This window comes from Sprattus sprattus (assembly GCF_963457725.1).
Source record: "Sprattus sprattus genome assembly, chromosome: 5".
NCBI lineage: Eukaryota > Metazoa > Chordata > Actinopteri > Clupeiformes > Clupeidae > Sprattus > Sprattus sprattus.
Window position 1 is genome coordinate 20,057,977 of NC_137924.1, and position 19,303 is coordinate 20,077,279.

At 39.0% G+C, this 19,303-nt stretch overlaps 2 protein-coding genes across 2 annotated transcripts; one reads left to right on the forward strand and one right to left on the reverse strand.

Annotated features, from left to right (window-relative positions):
• On the reverse strand, nt 1-9,158 carry LOC308364921 (transmembrane protein 163a-like; the record flags this gene model as incomplete). The annotated part of the gene is made up of 8 exons (XM_080838206.1): nt 1-61; nt 422-563; nt 884-995; nt 1,258-1,354; nt 1,504-1,595; nt 2,123-2,166; nt 6,210-6,329; nt 8,987-9,158. 8 exons carry the CDS (start codon nt 9,156-9,158, stop codon nt 1-3), a joined length of 840 nt encoding a protein of 279 aa, XP_080694332.1.
• Nucleotides 9,159-10,722: 1,564 nt separating this feature from the next.
• acmsd (aminocarboxymuconate semialdehyde decarboxylase) lies at nt 10,723-16,755 on the forward strand (the record flags this gene model as incomplete). The annotated part of the gene is made up of 10 exons (XM_080838512.1): nt 10,723-10,779; nt 13,896-13,940; nt 14,073-14,169; nt 14,244-14,293; nt 14,599-14,835; nt 15,158-15,251; nt 15,543-15,638; nt 15,830-16,002; nt 16,468-16,566; nt 16,693-16,755. 10 exons carry the CDS (start codon nt 10,723-10,725, stop codon nt 16,753-16,755), a joined length of 1,011 nt encoding a protein of 336 aa, XP_080694638.1.
• Nucleotides 16,756-19,303: the final 2,548 nt, after the last annotated feature.

Genomic DNA, 19,303 nt, shown 5'->3' on the forward strand with positions numbered 1-19,303 from the left:
TCACTCAAACGGCTCATAGCCCCCTGTTTGCCTTATCTTGGGAATCATATCAATCAGCAGCCTGTGGCAGAGAGAGAGATAAGAGAACATTAGTTTTTTTTTATGACAAAAAAACTGCAACTTACGTAAGTCTTCAGTGGCATTGAAATATTAATGATAAAAGAACTGTGAGTATGATTTTACTGATTGCAATGAATCACTCTTATTGAGTACTCTTGGTAACACTGAATGTTGGCTTATCCACAACATACACTTGGAGCCAACCACTTTCAACACCAGGTTAAGAGCACATGAACATTTTTGTTTATGGTGCTGTATCTTATAGTTTTAACCCACTTCCCTACTGATCTATTAATCTTCCTCTGTCTTTTGTTGGGATTGACTTTGAGTATGTGGCTTGGGAGGAGGTGTCATTATTTACTTGATTCCATAGGCGAGGATGATGAGTCCTATGAGGATTCCAATAGTGCCATCCAGGAACCAGACGCTGTCATAGTATCTGAAGACCTCAGCACTGATGAGTATGGAAAATCCCATGAGCCCCCCGACAAAGGAGTTAAATCCTGCAAGTAAAGTTGACAAAACCTTTCATTAGTGTGAAAACTTTTTCCACTTTGAATGCAACTTGGCATTCCTTGGTAATCCACTTCCAATTAGTATCTCCAGAATGTTCTCTCTTACAGAAATAGTACTAAATAGAACCAGAACGCAGAACTCTTTTGCATCAAGTCACTGGCTTGACAGAACGGAGGTTGCTAAGGCTAAGATAAGTTCTATGCAGAAAATATGTGTTTTTTCTCAACCCAAACAACCCATTATTTAAAGTAAATCCCAAGAGCCAGATTCAAATGTGTATTTCTAGAGAGGTTTTGGCCCTATATACCATCAGTGATGAGTGCTCTGCTTGTGAGAGCCTTCCCCAGCACAAACTTCAGCACAGCCAGGATGAGGCACAGCACCCCACTCACAATGGACACAATAAAAAGAAAGTCATCCTACAAAAGCAAATAAGAGCAAGAGAGAATTAAAGGGTTAGTCTGTTTTTATTGTCCATTGTTGCTTTTACAGAAATATATCTGAGAAAACACAAAAACGACACAAAGAAGTTCATACGTCAGAGGGAATCAACAACCACAGCATTAACATCTACTTATACAGGTTATCTATGTGTTTGCTGTGTCATTATTCGTTATTGATATAGTATTATGAATTCTGATTTATTTCCCTTTAACAGTTAAAGGCTCTTCATGTACTCACCACCTCAGGCAAGACCTTGGTTGCCAGGTCATGGACAGCCTTTCCCACAATGCACAGAGAAGACAGAATGAACACAACTCCCAATACCAAACACGCTCTACAGGGAAATAAAAAAAAATAGAAAACAGAGGTTGGCATATACATTCATACAAGTTATATTATAATTCCCTATGTGAGAGAAAGAAATGAAGACACTAGAGAGAGGAGAGGAAGTGAGAGAGACGAAGCTATGGGCTGTTTACTTACATGTATTCCTTGTAGGCTGAGTGCACAGCTGCTGGGTTATTATAGCGCCACAACACAATAAATGAGGAAAGCACATCTAATGAAGCATCAAACTGGGTAGACAAAGACAAAAGACAGATAGACAGAGATAAATATAACTAATAATAAATAACAAGACTCTGAATATCCTTCAAGTGTATTTTAATAGACTGACGACAGTACAGAAAAGAGCATCATCTTGTGCCATAGTTATCATTGCTAAGCCTCACCCCTCACTATTCTAAATCACTGGAAAAAGGCAATCTGGTTTTAATTATGGCATTAAAACAAAATGCAGCCTAGCTTGAAGGAATAACCCCTCTAAAATAGCTCAAATGTCTTGGTAGAATAACCAGGAACACTGCAAAAGTCCATCTAGTGATGGCCTTGTCATTATCAACCTGTCACATTGCTTGGTTCATCCAAATAAAACAACAAACCAGTGCTCACACTCCATACAAGGTTATGATTAGATGTACACTTTAATATTAGGATAACATGTTATCATGAATTCTCGTACAGTATACCGTTACGGAATCTCTGCTTCATCTAAACTATCATTATTGCCCATGATTAATCGATGGAAGTACACTAAACTTACCCCAAACCCAAAGGCTGACACACTGTTTTTCATAGCAGAAACAGCTAGGGAGAGAGAAAGATAATGTGAGAAAGTAATCGAAACTGTCACTGCACATTGTACATCTATACTGTATATTGTTACAAAACAGTGGTTGATGCACATAAATATAAGAAACATTCACAAAAATCATTCCTACAGGGCCAAACCCCCTGGCAATGAAACACATTTCTGTCTCTATGCTGTTCAGAGGTGCAATGAACATAGCGGCCTTAGCTAACCTCAGTTTTATGCAATACTTTGGGTGGAATCCCCTCATCACATGTATGTGTTCTACTAACAGAAAGTACTGATTTATGGACCCCTAGTCGAGTCAGCATTCATAAGGTAATCACACCACCAGGAGATCAACATTTTCCATTTTCATTCACACATGCCGGAATAATTATACAAAAAATAGTATTATGGTTCAACTTTGGGTTTATCTAACACTAACCACTTAGCTCATGTGTTCAAAGCACATGTCCCTTGGTTGACACATTTTCTTCATCGCATAAAACAACAGACTAATCACGGTACTATTTCGATACTATTCAGTTTAAAAAAACTGAAATATTAAAACAAATATCAGCAGTACTGAACCATCTTATGAGTTTTAGTATAACAATTCAGTCAAATATTGTGTGGAGTTGAAATACTTTATAGCATTCTAATGTTGTAAAGTCAGTGGGTCAAATGGTGTATCTGATTTACAGCGGTGTGGGATCTTGCTTTTGTTGGGAAAGTCTAAGAATCAATCAAATAAGGATGCAAGTGTGGAAAAATAAAGACTTTAACAGGCTAGAATGGTTTGGTATGGATGAAAATGTAACGCATATTTTAGTAATCACTTATGCTGTAGATGGCACACCGGGGTCTATCATGTAATGTCAATGATATTCTGCTCAGGGGCCCTAAGATTATTTCTCAGAACAATCAACAAAAAAACGTTGGGTGTCCAGAAATAACTAAAAAGACATGTGCGTGGAGAAGCACACAGCACAAAGGATACATTTCTGATATGAGAACTACAACTGGTCAGATTTTGTCAGTCACATCCAAATCCTTAACAAAATAGAATAAATTATTCTATCATATTTCATCCTCCTGTGGGAATCAACTGTAACACACAAATCACGCTCATCACAGGCAGTCCTCTATAAATCAACTGAGCTGTTTTAAGCCTGTATGTATGACTGTCTACATTCCAGAGCAATATCCATAAGAGGGCAGAACAAAGAGTGGGAGGGACTGGGCTCCCAGTAGGTGGTAGTGGTAGGGGGGACTATAGGTCATGTATATATATATATATAACAAGGTGGATCACAAGGACCGGATCAGGAAATGTAGCACATGTTCAACACCGCCAGTGACTACTTACTTGTGGTGGGTTATTGATTACACTTCGTAATAAAATGCATCACAAGGGACTAATAAAAAAACTGCTAATTGTGTGTTTAACTAGCATTTGTAGAAAGGGAAAAAAAAGAAAGCTGGAAATCTGTTTAAGCACTTCCAACACTATTCCTCAGATGGGTTTGGGTGCATTATACTGTGTGTGCGTGCGTATGTGTGTGCGTGCGTATGTATGTGCGTGCGTATGTGTGTACATGCGTTTGTGCATGCGTGCGTGCGTGCGTGCGTGCATGCATGCGTGTGTGCGTGCGTTTTGTTTCCGAAACAAAGACAGGGAGTATGACAACTGAATGAGTAGGATTGCATCACTGCCTTGAGGCAGCTATTTAAGTTCTTTCTGGATCTTTCTCCGCTAATAACCTGCTGTTACCAAGCACCCACATTAGGGAGCAAGATTCCCAAATCATTTCCCAGCTGAACGCCAGCAGGTCAATTTGAGAAAACCACCAAAAGCTCTCAGGACAGCCAAACTGTGGTGTCACTTATGTGTGTGCTAACAGTTTGGTCGCTAAATCAGCACAGCAAAAATATCTGTTGCACTCCAAATTAGTCACGCTTTGTTTAAATGGTCCATTTTTGTCACAGCTGACAGCAAGGGATGAAACAGGTTTGATTCTGGATTATGGTTAGAGTAAGGTTGGGCTAGGGTTAGTTTTGTTAGGGACAGGGACAGGGACAGTGTTGGGTAATGGTAATGGGGAGAGTTAGTTCAGAGGTTGTTTAGCATTGTATAAAACTTGTTGATAATTACGGCTGACAAGTATTTGACAGTTTGCACTAGTAGTTCAACAGCTATTTATTGTTGAAACAAATTACTAAACAATTGTTAGGAAATAATTTTGTACAGGATAACACTGCATGAAAAAAAACTTCCTAATGAAGAAGACTGATCAGGATGTTGGGTTGTGTGGGTCACAGAAAGTCATCCACCAGCTGGTGCAATAGACAGCTTTTGTGACCCATTGTCTGATGTAAAATGGGTATGTTTAAACTGTCAGACGCTCGACGGAAAATAGTCCACTTTGCTCATCTAGATGTCTGCTATTTCTACCCTCTTGTCATGTAATTAGCTTTTAATCAATGACTGCTTTCCCTTTGAGTTGCAGGTGGGGGGGGGGGGGGGGAGGAAAAGTGCTGCCAGTTGGCACAGGGGCATGAGAAGTATATGCTCATCGATTAAGCAGTATCGTGAACTCACGCTTGAAAGGTTGGACACAAACAAAAGCTTCAATAGAAAAGGGCCTTGTTTAATAAGTAAGACAAGGACTGTATTAAAAAGCTATAAACAGATGAGTCTTCTGAATTGCAAGGTGCAAGGTATTACATAATTTCCCCTAATTTCCCTCATCATTTTCTCGAACATTGGTCTGTCAAAGAAACTGAATAAAAAATAACCCCCGTCATCTTTCATTACACGATTTCAACAGCAGAGAGCACACTTGCACATGTCATTTTCCCATGAGGGATGAGGGAATTACATAGAGATGAAGATTTCTTCCTCTCCTTCTTTCCTTTTCTTTCTTTCTTTTTTCTTATATTTTTGTAACAGTTTTAGGGTAACACACTTCTCAGGTGAAGGATTTACTTCTAATGACAAGTACTCAATGCGTCACGACAATGTATTACCAAACATTCCATGATCTTAGATGATCTTATTGCGGCTTTTTTTTCAAACATCTATCATATTCTGAGGAATGTTGTAAAAAGTGTTAGAGGTGGAATTTGCTAGACCAGTCCCACAGCTTTGAATCTTTCATTACACAGACTTCTCCTGGTATGGACGGATGCCAGGTAAGCGATGAGGCAGAAAATCCCATCTCATTAGCTGTGTCACTGACTAAATTGTATATTCTAAATTCCACATTCTGGCTACTCCGCACAGCATCCATCAGCTTTTTGTGCTGCCAGATAAGGCCATAGTGTGGCACTTTATGGCTCAGACGCACTCTATAACTATTAAGGGTTATTATTTATTTACAAAAAATCAGGAATAACAGGTTTCTCCTTTAGCTATTCCTCACCCATAAAGAATCAATTCTTTGCCCACAGCACCATCCCAGATATTAAGGGGCATCATATGACGTGTGTTTCTGCGCTACTGGCACCATGTGGCAGAGAATCTTTCTGGAGCAGATAACGTGGAGGGGGGAAACAACAGCTTCCTGTGTTCACGCTCTCAAGGACTCAGCTGAGGGGCAGTCACAAGCTTGAATGAGTCAGTGATTTTTTTTTCGTCAGTAGTAGACACTGGCAATCAGTATGCAATGCCTCAGTATGCAATGCAACAATGGTCTGGAAAGTGGCAAGAGGTATCTCATTACACATGGGGGGTGGGGGGGTTGTATAGCACAAAGGGTAGTTATCCCAAGAACACAAATCAGATTGCTGCTCATGCCAGAAATTCTGCTGATACAACAGAAAACTCATATATGAGATTGTCTCTTAAAATGGCAACCTTGTGTAGTTGAATGTTAATAGAGTGGTATATATATTGCAGTCTGCCTTCAATTACCTGAACACAAGAAGCACTGGTATGTATTACCATTCATTCATTCAATTCAAATAACAATGGATAAAAGTACAGTTTATTGAGTTGAGTGTTAGGATGCTGTAGAACAGTTGAGTGTAAAGACTATGTAAGTAAAATACTCACTGAAGGCAGCAACAGCCAGGATTAGGGTAACTATGATGGAAATCCATGACACCCATAATGCTCTTTTGCGATACTTCTGAGCTTCATAAGGTTTCAGTCTCAGGCTGCTCTCCAGTAAACCTGTGAGGAGAAAAAAGTGTTTTCACAGATGTTTCCACATATCTCCACATTATCAAGGAAAAAGTCATGGGTTGTATTTTAACAACCATCAGACCCCCACAGTAAAATATAATTGCATATGACATCTAGTCAGAAGATTTGGAGGGAACTGCTATAGAAAAGAAACAGAAGAAAATCCCAAAGATCTTAAGCATTCATTAGAGGTGATGTAAATGTGACCATGTAAAGCATTTTTTTCAGTTGTGAGATAAATCTAAATACATTTCTTAACAAACTTGCATCAGTTCAGCAGTTAAAACTTAATTTACCATGTAGTAATAACATCAGCTGTAGATCTCTCTCTAACACAGTCTTCAGAGAATTTTGGAGACAGTCACATGCTCCCTGTGCTTGACAAGTGGGCTGAACCAATAGCAGGTCAGTGTGATTATGGTGGAAGCAGGAGAGTCCTCACATGATCCATACTTGCAGACACTACTGAGAGCATGCGCTGCCTGAGCACTAAACACTTACACCACAGGAAACATATGCTATGAATCACGCACAGCACTCACAAACAGATATGCAGACCATGGTGCGCACCGCAGAACACACACAGACACACACACACAGTCACATGCAAACACACAGACAGGTTCATGCTCATGTGATATAAATATTGCAAACTGCATAAAGTCCCTTTGTCATAGTTACAGAATGTTTTCTTTACAGACATTTGTAACATATCCCATAGAGCCCATGATCCAGGTCAGTACCCCACTCAAGTGAATACTTAAGTGTATTTCAAGTGAGAGGAGAACATCACATGACTGCTCACCATGGAATATGTTTTTTTTCAAGCAATTAGACAGAACTACAGTACACACAAACAAACATACTACCAGTACATTGTGTACATACACACACACACACACTCACACACTACAGATACATGAAGAACTGAGAGTAAAAATGATGGATGCAAAGAATTACTGACTTAAACTGTGTGAGAAAAATATTATTCCCATGACTGCCAACTATGGCTAGTATTTTTCTTTCCAGGAATTATAGTTCTCATGACTTAACAATAATCCCTGATGAGGATAATAGCAAGGTGAAAAGCTGCAATACTTTTGGACTGTAATGACGACCTAATACACTAGTGTTAGAGATTAGCAATTAGATTAAGTTAGTCCACCAATCAAAATTATGACTGTGACTTTCTACTTTAAGCAATTGTAAGGAAAAAATGAAAACAATCAATATGGTTCTTTAAGTGTATGGTAGTTTAGGACTGCATTGAGATATTGTGGCCTTAGCCTTTTGGGAAAAATATGTCTGACCTTGGATGGAAGCGAGTAAATTACATTTTTACAATCCATCATCAGTATATTGCACTGCTCACTATACCAGTGTATTTGTACCAAAGGTGTTGTTACAACTGTAGCTACACTCACTGGTACCCACTGTATTTCACTTTACCCATTGTCTTTATCTTTTTTTTAAGTACATAAATAATTCTCACAAAACACATCGCTAGCATGCCCTCACAACTGTAGTCTTATGTGGTTCAGAGTAAAATACGTTCCAATATTAACATGATCTACTCAAAAACTAGTCACCGTTCAGTGGCATATTGGTAGATTTTCCTCCAATAACTAAAGCATTCATCAGAAGTGTTAATTTTCATACTTGGATTATTGATGAGACTGGACACAATTCATTCCATAATCAAAATGGTTCTTGTGGATGGGTTTCCTGTCCTCCCTCTACGACTCTGACTGATTAAAGATTATTACTCAAACAGCATGCCACTACATACAGGAGAATCAGTTCAGATCTATTGTTTTCAAATAAGTCCATCAGAATCTCTTGCATTTATACCAATGCTTTGAAAAATTCCTGAAAAATGATCTGTGAGGGATACGAAATTTCAGGAACAGTCACATTTTCCCTAGGATTTCCAGCGAAAGCATCATAGGCAACATTGAGCTGTCTCTCATACTTCAGTATGAAGACCATGTGTCCACCCTATGGCCGGACAGTCCGGTTTATCCAACCCTCTGTCCACCGTCTGGCAGAACGCCTATTTGTCCGGCTTTTTGACACACTCTGTGATACTGCATGCGTTAATGGGACCTATTTAGACTATAATCTATATATTGCAAAAAAAAAAAAACATGTAAAATCACACCATGAATTCTTAGCATTGGGCCAACTGGTTAGCAGCAATGTAAACGTGTAAGTCCAGTCAGCCTGTCGTTGTTTACTCCCACACCCCCACCCCTTATTGAAGCAAAGAGCATCTTATTCATGCAACTTGTTTTGTATGTTTTTTTGTCTTGGACTTTGGACCTCTTTCAGTAGTGTCACAACAGTGGCAAATTTGGGTCTACAAAACCCAGATGTGAGCAAAAGGTGATACACCGGTATGTTTTCTATTAGTGCTTAATTGTAGCATGTTAGAAGGTGGGCGCATTTATTTACTTAATCCTTGTCTAAATCACAGATCTAACGATAGAGATTGAAAATATTGAGTTGAGAATGATCCCATCTGCAGTTATTACCCTACTGATGGTAATTTCGATGTATAAAATACAAATGCAAAAGAAACAAAGAAGAGCCCATCTCTGAGTGAATTGTTTTGATTTGTTTGGAAAACTGTATTATTTTTTTACCTTGACCTTCTACGCTCTCTTCCACTTTCATCCCGTGGTCTCCATCCATGTGTCCCGATGCCGATCTGGGCAGGTTCCGACCCAGGGGAGAAGTCCGTCCGTTCAGCACTGTTGAGGAACCTGTCGTGGAGTTTGGGTTGGTGTTGGACTCTAAAACAACAGAGTCCGGCATCTCAGCAATAAATCAGTTTTAAATTCCCATGGGAGAAACGAAGACGAAAACAAGTTCAACTTGTAAGTTAGCTTCATAGAATCAGCGAAGGACCCTTCCCCTGCCTCTCACGAGCTCGCAAACAGGACCTATTAACTGAGGCAATCGGATTAGTTCGCCTATACAAATCATCTATGGTTACAAACTGGGTGGATTTGAGTCCCTCCGTATGCTAATATGGTACGTCAGTAAGTCTTACGCCATTCAGGAGATGTTGTGTAGCCTAAATGCTTCACAAAAGAATTTGTCTAAATCAGAACATAAACGTCATCAGGCTGAAACTGTCAATAAAGTTGAGATCCCCATACCACATTATTCTGATGCGACCACAAGATGGCACAACATGCACAACATGAGCTAAATCATTATTTAATTTAATGAACAACATAAACTTCAAGTAGAGCCAACCTATTCAGCAGTCCACAGAATACCTAAATAGGATACATTTGTATACATTTATAATACATATTTGTGTTACAGTTGTACCCATTTTCAGGGCAACAATCACAGCTTCTAAATTTTACAGGGCTATGTTCATCATAATTTCACTACCTTACTAAACTTCGTTTTTTTTCTCTAACCAGCGGCTTCCACATTTTGCAATTGTATAGGAAACTTAGTAAATACAACAAGATCATGTTTGTTCTGTGGGTGTTCCTTAGAAGGATAGCCTTGTTAATGAGAAAAACGCACAATGTTGTGTGTCCTGAACAAATGCAGATTACTCCAAAACACACATTAGCAACAAACATCATCTGGTTAGGCCTACTGTTCATTTTGCTGTGCAAGGCTATAAACACAACACACTTTAGGCTACTCAGATATGATGCAGAGTGAAGAAATCTCAAATGATTTTTACGGATTTTCATAACATGATTAGCCTACTCCTTCCTGCGTTGTTCCACATGCAAAGTTGTGTCATTGTGAAGCGTAAACTATAATCTTTCATTTGATACACGTTTCGTGTCTACACAATTACGCCTCGTGAGTAATACAAACAGAGTAGCCCAATGAGGTTGTCAAGATAGATGCAGAAATGGAAGCAGTTTGTGACGGCTGAAATTGAATGTCATTTCAAAACGGATAAAGATAATTCAAAATGGTTCTGTGATATCAGATAATCTAGTGACACTCCATGATTTAGCATGTTAAAAAAATATTCACGATGAGGCAATGGATAGGCTACTTCTGAGATACTTCTGCCTATGGAACCAAGAGTATAGGCTTGCTAGGGGTGTGAATTTCCAACGAACGGACGTAAATTGTATCCATGCAATGGTAGGTCAACATAGCATCAACAACACATTTGTCACAAGTTTTGCACAGTTTTGGCCCACTCTTTAATTATTTAAATCCTTGCAGAATGGTTTTACAAGTAGTGCTGTACGTTCAAAGTCTGTTTCCCACCCTCCTTTCCATTGGGTTTTGCAGGTGGGTAGTCAGGTAGGAGGAGTAAAAGTGTGATAAAAAAAATGTGAAAACGTCAAACGAATATCGGGACAACAGTCCACATAGGTTGAGTACAATGAAGATTGATATTCACAATCACATTTTACCTAAGGACTGGCCAAATCTCAAAGAGGTAGGTTGAAGTCGGGTGTGGAGTTCATGAACCTTAATTAGAAGTAGGCTAGGCCTATCAGAGAAGTCTGCTGAACTTTACGTGTTTCTATCCCAGTTAAAAGTGGCCTAATTCCTTACTTCAGCTTCTTTTTTCTGTCCGCTTTAATGTTGAACCTGCGCGTTTTTATATAGGCTACTAAAAAAAGGCATCCTAATGTCCACAATGTGTTAATGAAGCACAAATAGGATTTAACCCGTACAGTGAAGTGTAGGTGGTACAATCCCAATGCACTCTCAGGATCAGAGATGAGTGATAGTACCCAAGCGCTGAACTTATGTCTTGTTTTCATCTTATCAATATCATATTGTCACACAGTAGTAGGCTACCGCTGTCTTTTCAACTTTGTGAAGCTTTTGGAATTGAAAAGCATTTTAAGAAGAGGTGGTCAGAGTTCAAGCAAAACGTGCCTTTTTGCTTGTTGATTATTAACCTGCTATGAACTAAAGCCCATTCCCTTGCATAATAATTTAGAAGGCTATTGCTCGTTAACAGAAACGTCTTTCAGTATCAGGTAACTTAAAGTTGCCATCTTACATGCTGTACCTGGTAAACTGTTCAACAGTTTAACTTGGATAGGAATCAACGCATCTTGATGTCAGGTGTAAAGAGGCAACATTGTGACTGTAAGGCTAATGCATTCGGCCAAACTACCCCTGGAGGTTGCCTGACTGGCTGTTGATATCGATGTTACTACTATTTCACACGTTCAGGTTTACAACTACAGAACAAATGTATAGTTTCTAGAACCCAATAGAAACTCTGTGTAGAATATGGCTCCATTAACCTGATGTTTGAAGTCAGTGTAAGTCGACATGCTGAATTTCCCCAGTCAGTCAGTGTGGATGTCTACACTTCTTTGGAGGTTCACTGATCTAGGCCTACTATCAATATTCCAGTAAACAAGTACATTTTCAATTTTAGGTTATGAATGAATAAAACAAATTACAATGTTCAGAGCTCCCACACACTAACTGTCTTATATACGTAATACCTCAGCACCTCTGAAAATAGGTTTTTTGAAAACTGTGTTTTATAGGTGCCTGAAAGACCTCAGTTCCCAATTTTTTTATTTGAGTGTTTAGGTTAGTTAAAAGTTAGGTTAGTTGAAATGTTATAAGTGGACCGAGACTGCCTTAATTTACAATGGGGTGGCTTATGTTACAACTTCTTTACAAAATGCATGCTAGCAAGACAATGTAACCAGCTAAGTTAAGTTTCTGATTTGCAGTTTGATATGTTTCTGAAAGGCCACAAGTTTCTGTCATGGGAAACATTCAGCCAACAGAATGCTTAACAACAGTGTTTGACTACACGTTTTGTATGCTGCGTGATTTGTTGTAAGCTTGCGATCTAACACAAGCTGGTTTGTGTCTTGTGATGCAAAACATGAATAAATCCACTGAAAACCATGCCAATGATTCTGCACATTTCTGTTATATGAAATTTTATAATAGAAAAATGCAGAAATGTTCAGAAATGTAAAAAAAAACAACACAAAAGCATGCAACAGCTGATCATCTTAGAATATAATATGGTTAGGATATACGTATGCATCATTCTATTGCAAAAAGTGTGTAGTGATATTTTGACAGAAACATTAAGAAAACATGTGTGTCACTACCAGCTCTGTTTAACTGACACAGTTTCCCTGTAATTATGCTGTGTTCACCAACCATCTGTCTTCAAACTGCTTGTGCACACACAATGTGACAAATTATGCAAAACATTTATTTTTTTGCAAAAAAACAACAACCGTGTATTCATACATTCAACAGAAGTGAGAAATTGTATCACCTAACAGTAACTGCATTACTTCTAAGTTGAACAGTACAATATTTGCAATATTTGCTCCTATGTAAAGTTACAAACTTTACAGTAGGAACTCATTGCCACAAAAGTCACCTTTCACTGAGATTCAAATATTTAATTTTTTCAATACTTTGTTTACTTACAATACCTTTACTTTTGAGAATGCACAGTCATGTGAGAGTCTACCTGTGTACCCCTGTCCCTGTAGAGAAGATGCTGACTAATGTAATGTTCTCTATTCATCAATATATGTGTGCTCTTTTATAGTTTGTTATACAGAATTCTGTCACTATTTCCTGTGCACTGCTTTCATTCCCATGTCTAATCCATACAGTTACCATATAGAGTGATATTCTACAACTGCTGAGCAATCACACTTCACATTTTCTTGTGTAGAGCTAAAAATGTGGACCTTAACCTTGTAATATAGAATATTGCTGTAATTTTCATTTATCTACAAAAAATACATTTGCGTTTAACAAAATCTACAACAATACACCAGCAGAAAGCCCGGACGCCTTTCTAAAATGCATGTATTATTAAAATGATATCATCAATATCAGACACAAAGGATGAAAATGGTTATCCAAAGAGACCTACAAAACTAATTTGAAAAAGAAAAAACACAGTCTGAACATTATGCAACAACCAAAGCATTATTCACAATACATAACAATGCTTATAACAATATTGACAATATAATAACTATATCATATATTATAAAAATAGTAGGGCTTGTAACAAATACATTAAAATGGCCAATGAGTTCTAAAAAGGTGAGTCATTAAACGCTTTGTGTTTGGATACCACTTAGTAGGTCATTCTATCACCAATGTACCACCAATGAAAAGAGTTTTGATTGCCATCACTTGCTGTGAATGAATGCAAACCAGCAACTCATTTTGGATATTGACTGATTCATATTTGAATAGCAGTGAATGTGTTGTCTTCCTATGTGTGCCAGAATGTCAGTGGGTCAGTGGTGTTAAATTGGTGGGTCATTGGAGAATCGCTCCCCTGGGCCATGTTACATGATATTTATTGCTCATCCTACAAGTAGGAGAGTCAAACCTTCCTTTCGTAGGGCGAAGTGTTTGCATCCATGTTATCGCATAGGTGCTGTTTCAGGGCAATCATATTTGCATTTATTAGGAAATGCACCGGTAGTTTAAAAAGGTAATGTGCTGCTGCCTCCTTCCAACCGTCCAAGGGGAATACCAAAATCATTTCACTCCATCCACACCTTTCCTTTCTGTGTTCCTCAGAGGTACGGCTATGGTGGGTTTGTCCAGCTTGATCACCACTGTCAAGTAAGTCAATTTCTACAACGCATTAAATCGTAACTGTTCACTTCAAAGGCACGATGGTTGGTATAATCAATACTGGCGAGCCATAGTGTTACAAGGAAAGGATATGTTAAGGATATGTATTTGGGGTTGTAGGGGGAGGCCAAAATGATGAAGGATGGCAAAGAGTTTCGAGTGATCCAGGAGAACTGTTGGGATGCAGAAGCCCGCATTCGGGACATGGATAAATCAGGTAGGAAAAGATGCAACAAAAAATGTGGGAAAGGTGAATGGCTGAATATGATTGTGAGTTGTGTTTTTTCCCAGGGGTGACTGTGCAGGCTCTCTCCACTGTTCCTGTGATGTTTAACTACTGGGTAAGAGTATTTCGCATTCCAAAATGCATCCTACTGTTTAAATTGGTAAAATGTTAAAATGTTGTTAGCTTCAAGGAAGCAAGAAAGCTGTTTTTCAAGGAAATTCTTCCCTAGAGGCTAGCATCCTGTTGGGACACTTACTCCTCTTGAAGTACTTATTTTCAAACAGTGTCCTAGAAAGGGTCACATTTTACCATATTGTGATCTTCAGATACCCACAATTCCTAAGGTCTACTGAAACATGGAACTCCACTATTTCATACAAACAAAACTGTATTCAAATAAGATTCTTTTTTTTCTCACAGGCTAAACCCCACGACACCTTGGACCTATGCGGTATCCTGAATGATGACCTGGCATCGACTGTGCGACTTTATCCAAAACGCTTTGTTGGTCTGGGCACTCTACCCATGCAGGCCCCTGACCTCGCTGTGCTGGAGATGACCCGATGTGTGAAGGATCTTGGCTTTCCTGGTGTTCAGATCGGCTCTCATATCAACACCTGGGACCTCAATGCCCCTGAGTTATATCCTATCTACGAAGTGAGATAAAGACTAGTTCCTCCACTGTAATGGTTCATATTCATGCTGATCAATTGGCAACTCACAGAAAGGAGACATCAATCATTTACAGTCATTTATTTATATTTTGAGTGTTTACTCCATAGAAACAAACGCATGACCATGCTTGAGGCTCTAATGATTTTTCTCACCTACTAACTCACCAAAAAGTTGCTCATAAACCTAGTTATCCTAAAGGATAACAAAACCCTTTCTCCCTGTATACAAAAATGATGGAATATGAAACAAAACATGGAAAATGAATGTGGAGGAATTTACCTTTAATCATTTGATCCTCTTGCAGGCTGCAGAAAGGCTCAACTGCTCTTTATTTGTACATCCGTGGGATATGCAGATAGATGGAAGAATGGCTAAATATTGGCTCCCCTGGTTGGTTGGTGAGTACAATTAGCAATGATGTGTTGTATCAGTTATTCCAATGCAACTGACGATGCATTGTCACATGAAACATTTTGGTTTATCTGAATTAAAGATAGATGTATCAAATCAGCACCATTGGTTTAAGTTGGATTTCACGGTCAACCAATAAGGCATTTGAATGTCATGCATTCATGTAGGCCCTTGATGATTTGACCACGATTAAACAGACACTTTACTCTTGGGGCAAATAAAGGTCAGAGCTGTACGCTTAAATGTATTTTTGTCACCTACCAATAATGTTTCAACAGGAATGCCATCGGAGACATCTATGGCCATATGCTCCATGATATTTGGTGGGATTTTTGAGAGGTTTCCCAAACTAAAGGTTTGCTTTGCCCATGGAGGTAAAAACTTGTCTTGTATGAAGAATTTCAGAAGGGCCCAGTAAGGGCCAAAAAGCACCAAGCATGTTGATAGTATTGTTCTGAATTGCAAATTCTAATTTTGACTAATGGAAGACCGATTCTGTCCAATATAAAGTACAACCAAATATACTGTGTATGCATGCTTGCTAATAGAAATCTTGTATTTTTAGGGGGTTCATTTCCATACACAGTTGGCCGAATAGAACATGGGTTTCAAGTGCGACCAGATTTGTGTGCTGTGGACAACAAAAGCAACCCACGGAAATACCTGGGTTCCTTCTACACTGACTCACTCGTTCACGACCCCCTTGCTCTGAAGTTACTCCTTGATGTGATAGGAAAGGTGTGCTAAAAAAATTCATTATGAAAGAATTGTGATATTCATACTGTATATTGAACGTATATCAAGGGATTAGACTCCTGAGAGTAGGCCTATGTTTACATTGATTAAGTCGTACTGAAATTGTCCGTTGCTTCAGCAAGTCAACTAACAACAAGGACAACAGTAAATTACCCATAAAAGAGATGGACTTTTATAGTTGTTGACATTTGATGTGTGTCTTACATAGGTCCTCATCGCCATTACTGTACTTCCCTCTCTTTGGAACTCTTGATGTACAAGGGGTTCACAGCTAACATATTGTGAAATCCAAACTGAAGTTTAGAATGTGGAGGTTTTTGAAGAAACATTTCCATCAAACCAAGACGACACAGATGTGCATTTAATGTAGTTGTTTTATCTTATGAGTAATATTGTCATTGAACTACTTGTGTCTAATGTTGATGATACATTGTCGGTGTGCTCCAGGATAATGTTATGCTAGGAACAGACTATCCATTTCCGCTGGGAGAGTTGGAGCCTGGATCATTGATAGAGTCTATGGAAGACTTTGACAATGCCCTGAAGGTAAAACAAATGCACGAAGCTCTCTTTAAAATGATCAGTGAGAAATGCGGTAATACATTGAATGCATGCTGTTGCCTGTACATAACTAGGTAAAATGTCCTTGTAATTGTCTTCTTTCTGTTTCAGGAGAGGCTACTTGCAGACAATGCTCTTGAGTTCTTAGGCCTTCGGCGACAACAGTTTGAATAAACTGTTAAGAGCTCTTTCCAGGACTTTGACACAAGCATTCCATAAAGAGGTTTCTTCAGATTAAATAAGGGCTAAAGTAGTTTACAGTCAAAGACAATCTTTAGACTGTGTGTCTCTGTGTTCTGCAACCACAATATCTGTCAACCTGCCCTTGGACTACTCTGTTTTGCAAGAAATAGCAGTAGTCATACATTCCTTCTCTGCAGTGTCCATGCAAGGAACACAAAGAAATGGGCAGGGGAAGAATAATCAGTGTAAATCTAAGATATATACAGGGCATTGAGATAGTATTCATACCCTTGCAACTTTCTTAAAAATGCAACACAACAAAATGTGAAAAAGGTGAAGGGTCTGAATACTTTCTGAATGTGCTGTAGATAATGTACCGTGCAACAATGTAAAACATTTGCACCATGTATATAAGCATAATAGTAGTAGTAGTAAGTATTATTATATATAATAATACTAAATGACACATAACACTCATCACAGACATCATTCAATTTTCTCACCATGTGCCCTTTTTCATTAACTGATTAACTTACAATGTGTTTGCTGCAGCGGAATAAAACAATCCCCAGGACAATTGGGGATGCACGCTTTTTTGTGGTAATGTGTATGGTGTTCCTCTCAGCCTTGTCCATGAAAAGGAATAATAAGAAATGTGGCGGAACACATCAATAGCTTGACTGTGTACTGCATTCAGATTAGAAAAGGAGATTATTTGTGCTGATTGTCATAATTGGGAAGAAAATGCAATGAGCCAGGAACAATGGAGCACTTGATGTGCTTGTTTGCAAAAGTCTGAATATCTCCTTCACCATCACAGTAGTGCTGAATACAGTTTACCAAGCAAGGCCTTTCACTAAGTGGCATGCAAAATGCCAAGTTGATGAATTGAAGGTGAAGACTGTGGCTGTGGCAAAGCTGTCAATCAAATAAAACCTAACTGAGAAAGAAGATTGCATGTTCCTGTCTTGTCTTTTAAGAGTAATCAATGAGTATGATTAATGACAATCCCTCTGCCCTATTTGAAATAATAATTTGTTTTGTTAACAGTATTGGCTTACTTTCACATGTTTAAATGAGAAATAAGTTAGACTGGGGTTGTGATCCTCAGTAAATAGTTGCCTTCAGTGTACCTGTGACATTATTTAATTGAGAAGAACAATGACCAGGTGTACAAGCACAGCCCACAAATTCCAGTGCTTATAGATAACTGTTTTTCATTTATGTAGATTATACACCAGTCATATTAACCACATGACAAAAAACTTCACCAACACTGAGGCAGAGCCAGAGAGAGGGAGAGAGAGTGAAAGAGAGGGAGGGAGGAAAATGTTCTGTGTTGTTGTTTGTCTGCCTCATCCGTTTAGACACTGGGGGTTAAAGCCTGCCATTGAGACCACCTCATGAATCAAGTAAATGTTTGAATATAGCTGCCATGTTGTATAGATCTATTCCACACTGTACAGATAACAAATGGCCAAATGCACTTTTGTTTTATGCCCTTAAATGGATCTTAGGAATGACAGACCCAGTATTGATTTCAGGTCTAAAATAAATAAATTAATACATTTCTGTACGGCCTCGCTGTTATAGTTCCCAAAGTGAAGAAGCCAAAGTTGCTTTTTCTGACTCCAAACAGGTCCAGATGGCTCCAAAATGAAACGGTATTTAAATGGTATTTCATAACCAAGAGACAGGTTGGTCATGAAATATTCACACTAGGAGTGGTTGTATCCCTCCCAACATTCCCCCCTCCTTCCCAGTCCATAACCACGCTGCCCCACCCGTAATACGGAGCTGAACAAAACGTAATGGCTAATGGCTGTGATTTTGAATCTGTGCACAAATACATTTACACCAGTCAGTCTCATGGATGGGAGGAAAATACAGTTCCTTGGTTTTGGGGTTTGGGCGGTGAGAGCTTCAATTCTAGAGTTCATCCGGCTTGTATGACGCACGAAGAGGATGAGCTCCATGCTCAACGTTTCTGTCTCTCTCCTCTCCTTGGACCTATGAGTGCTCACTTCAAGTTTCCAACCTTTGACTACACAGGCGCAAACATTATTTTGTAGGTATGACCAGTGAATGCGCATAGTTCACACACACAGCTTGTTTGATGGAGTTTTATCCACCATGACCACAGACCAATTAGCTTACTTATTTTTCGTCCATTATTCATTGATCATATTTGAGCTGGAAACATTTGGTTCTGGTACACTGTAGGTCTCACCCCACTGATCTGACAAGCCTAGCAAGTTCCAGGGTACACATGGCCAAGTATCTGAGCAGTGAGGCCCACACTCCCCATGCTTGGACCAGCTTGTGCTTCCTGGCTGGTGATTGGCTGTTGCTAGACATGTGCCCCAGTAGAGGAGGGAGGAGATGTGCCTGCCCAATGTCCCGCTCAGCACTTACACTGGTGAGCCTTCAAATGACAGCCAGCACTGTGATCAACAGGGCGGTCAGGAGAAGCATTATCTGCTAACTTTATCTGCTTCCAAAGCGACTTGTGATTTCTTGACTTTTTCAAGTACTTACA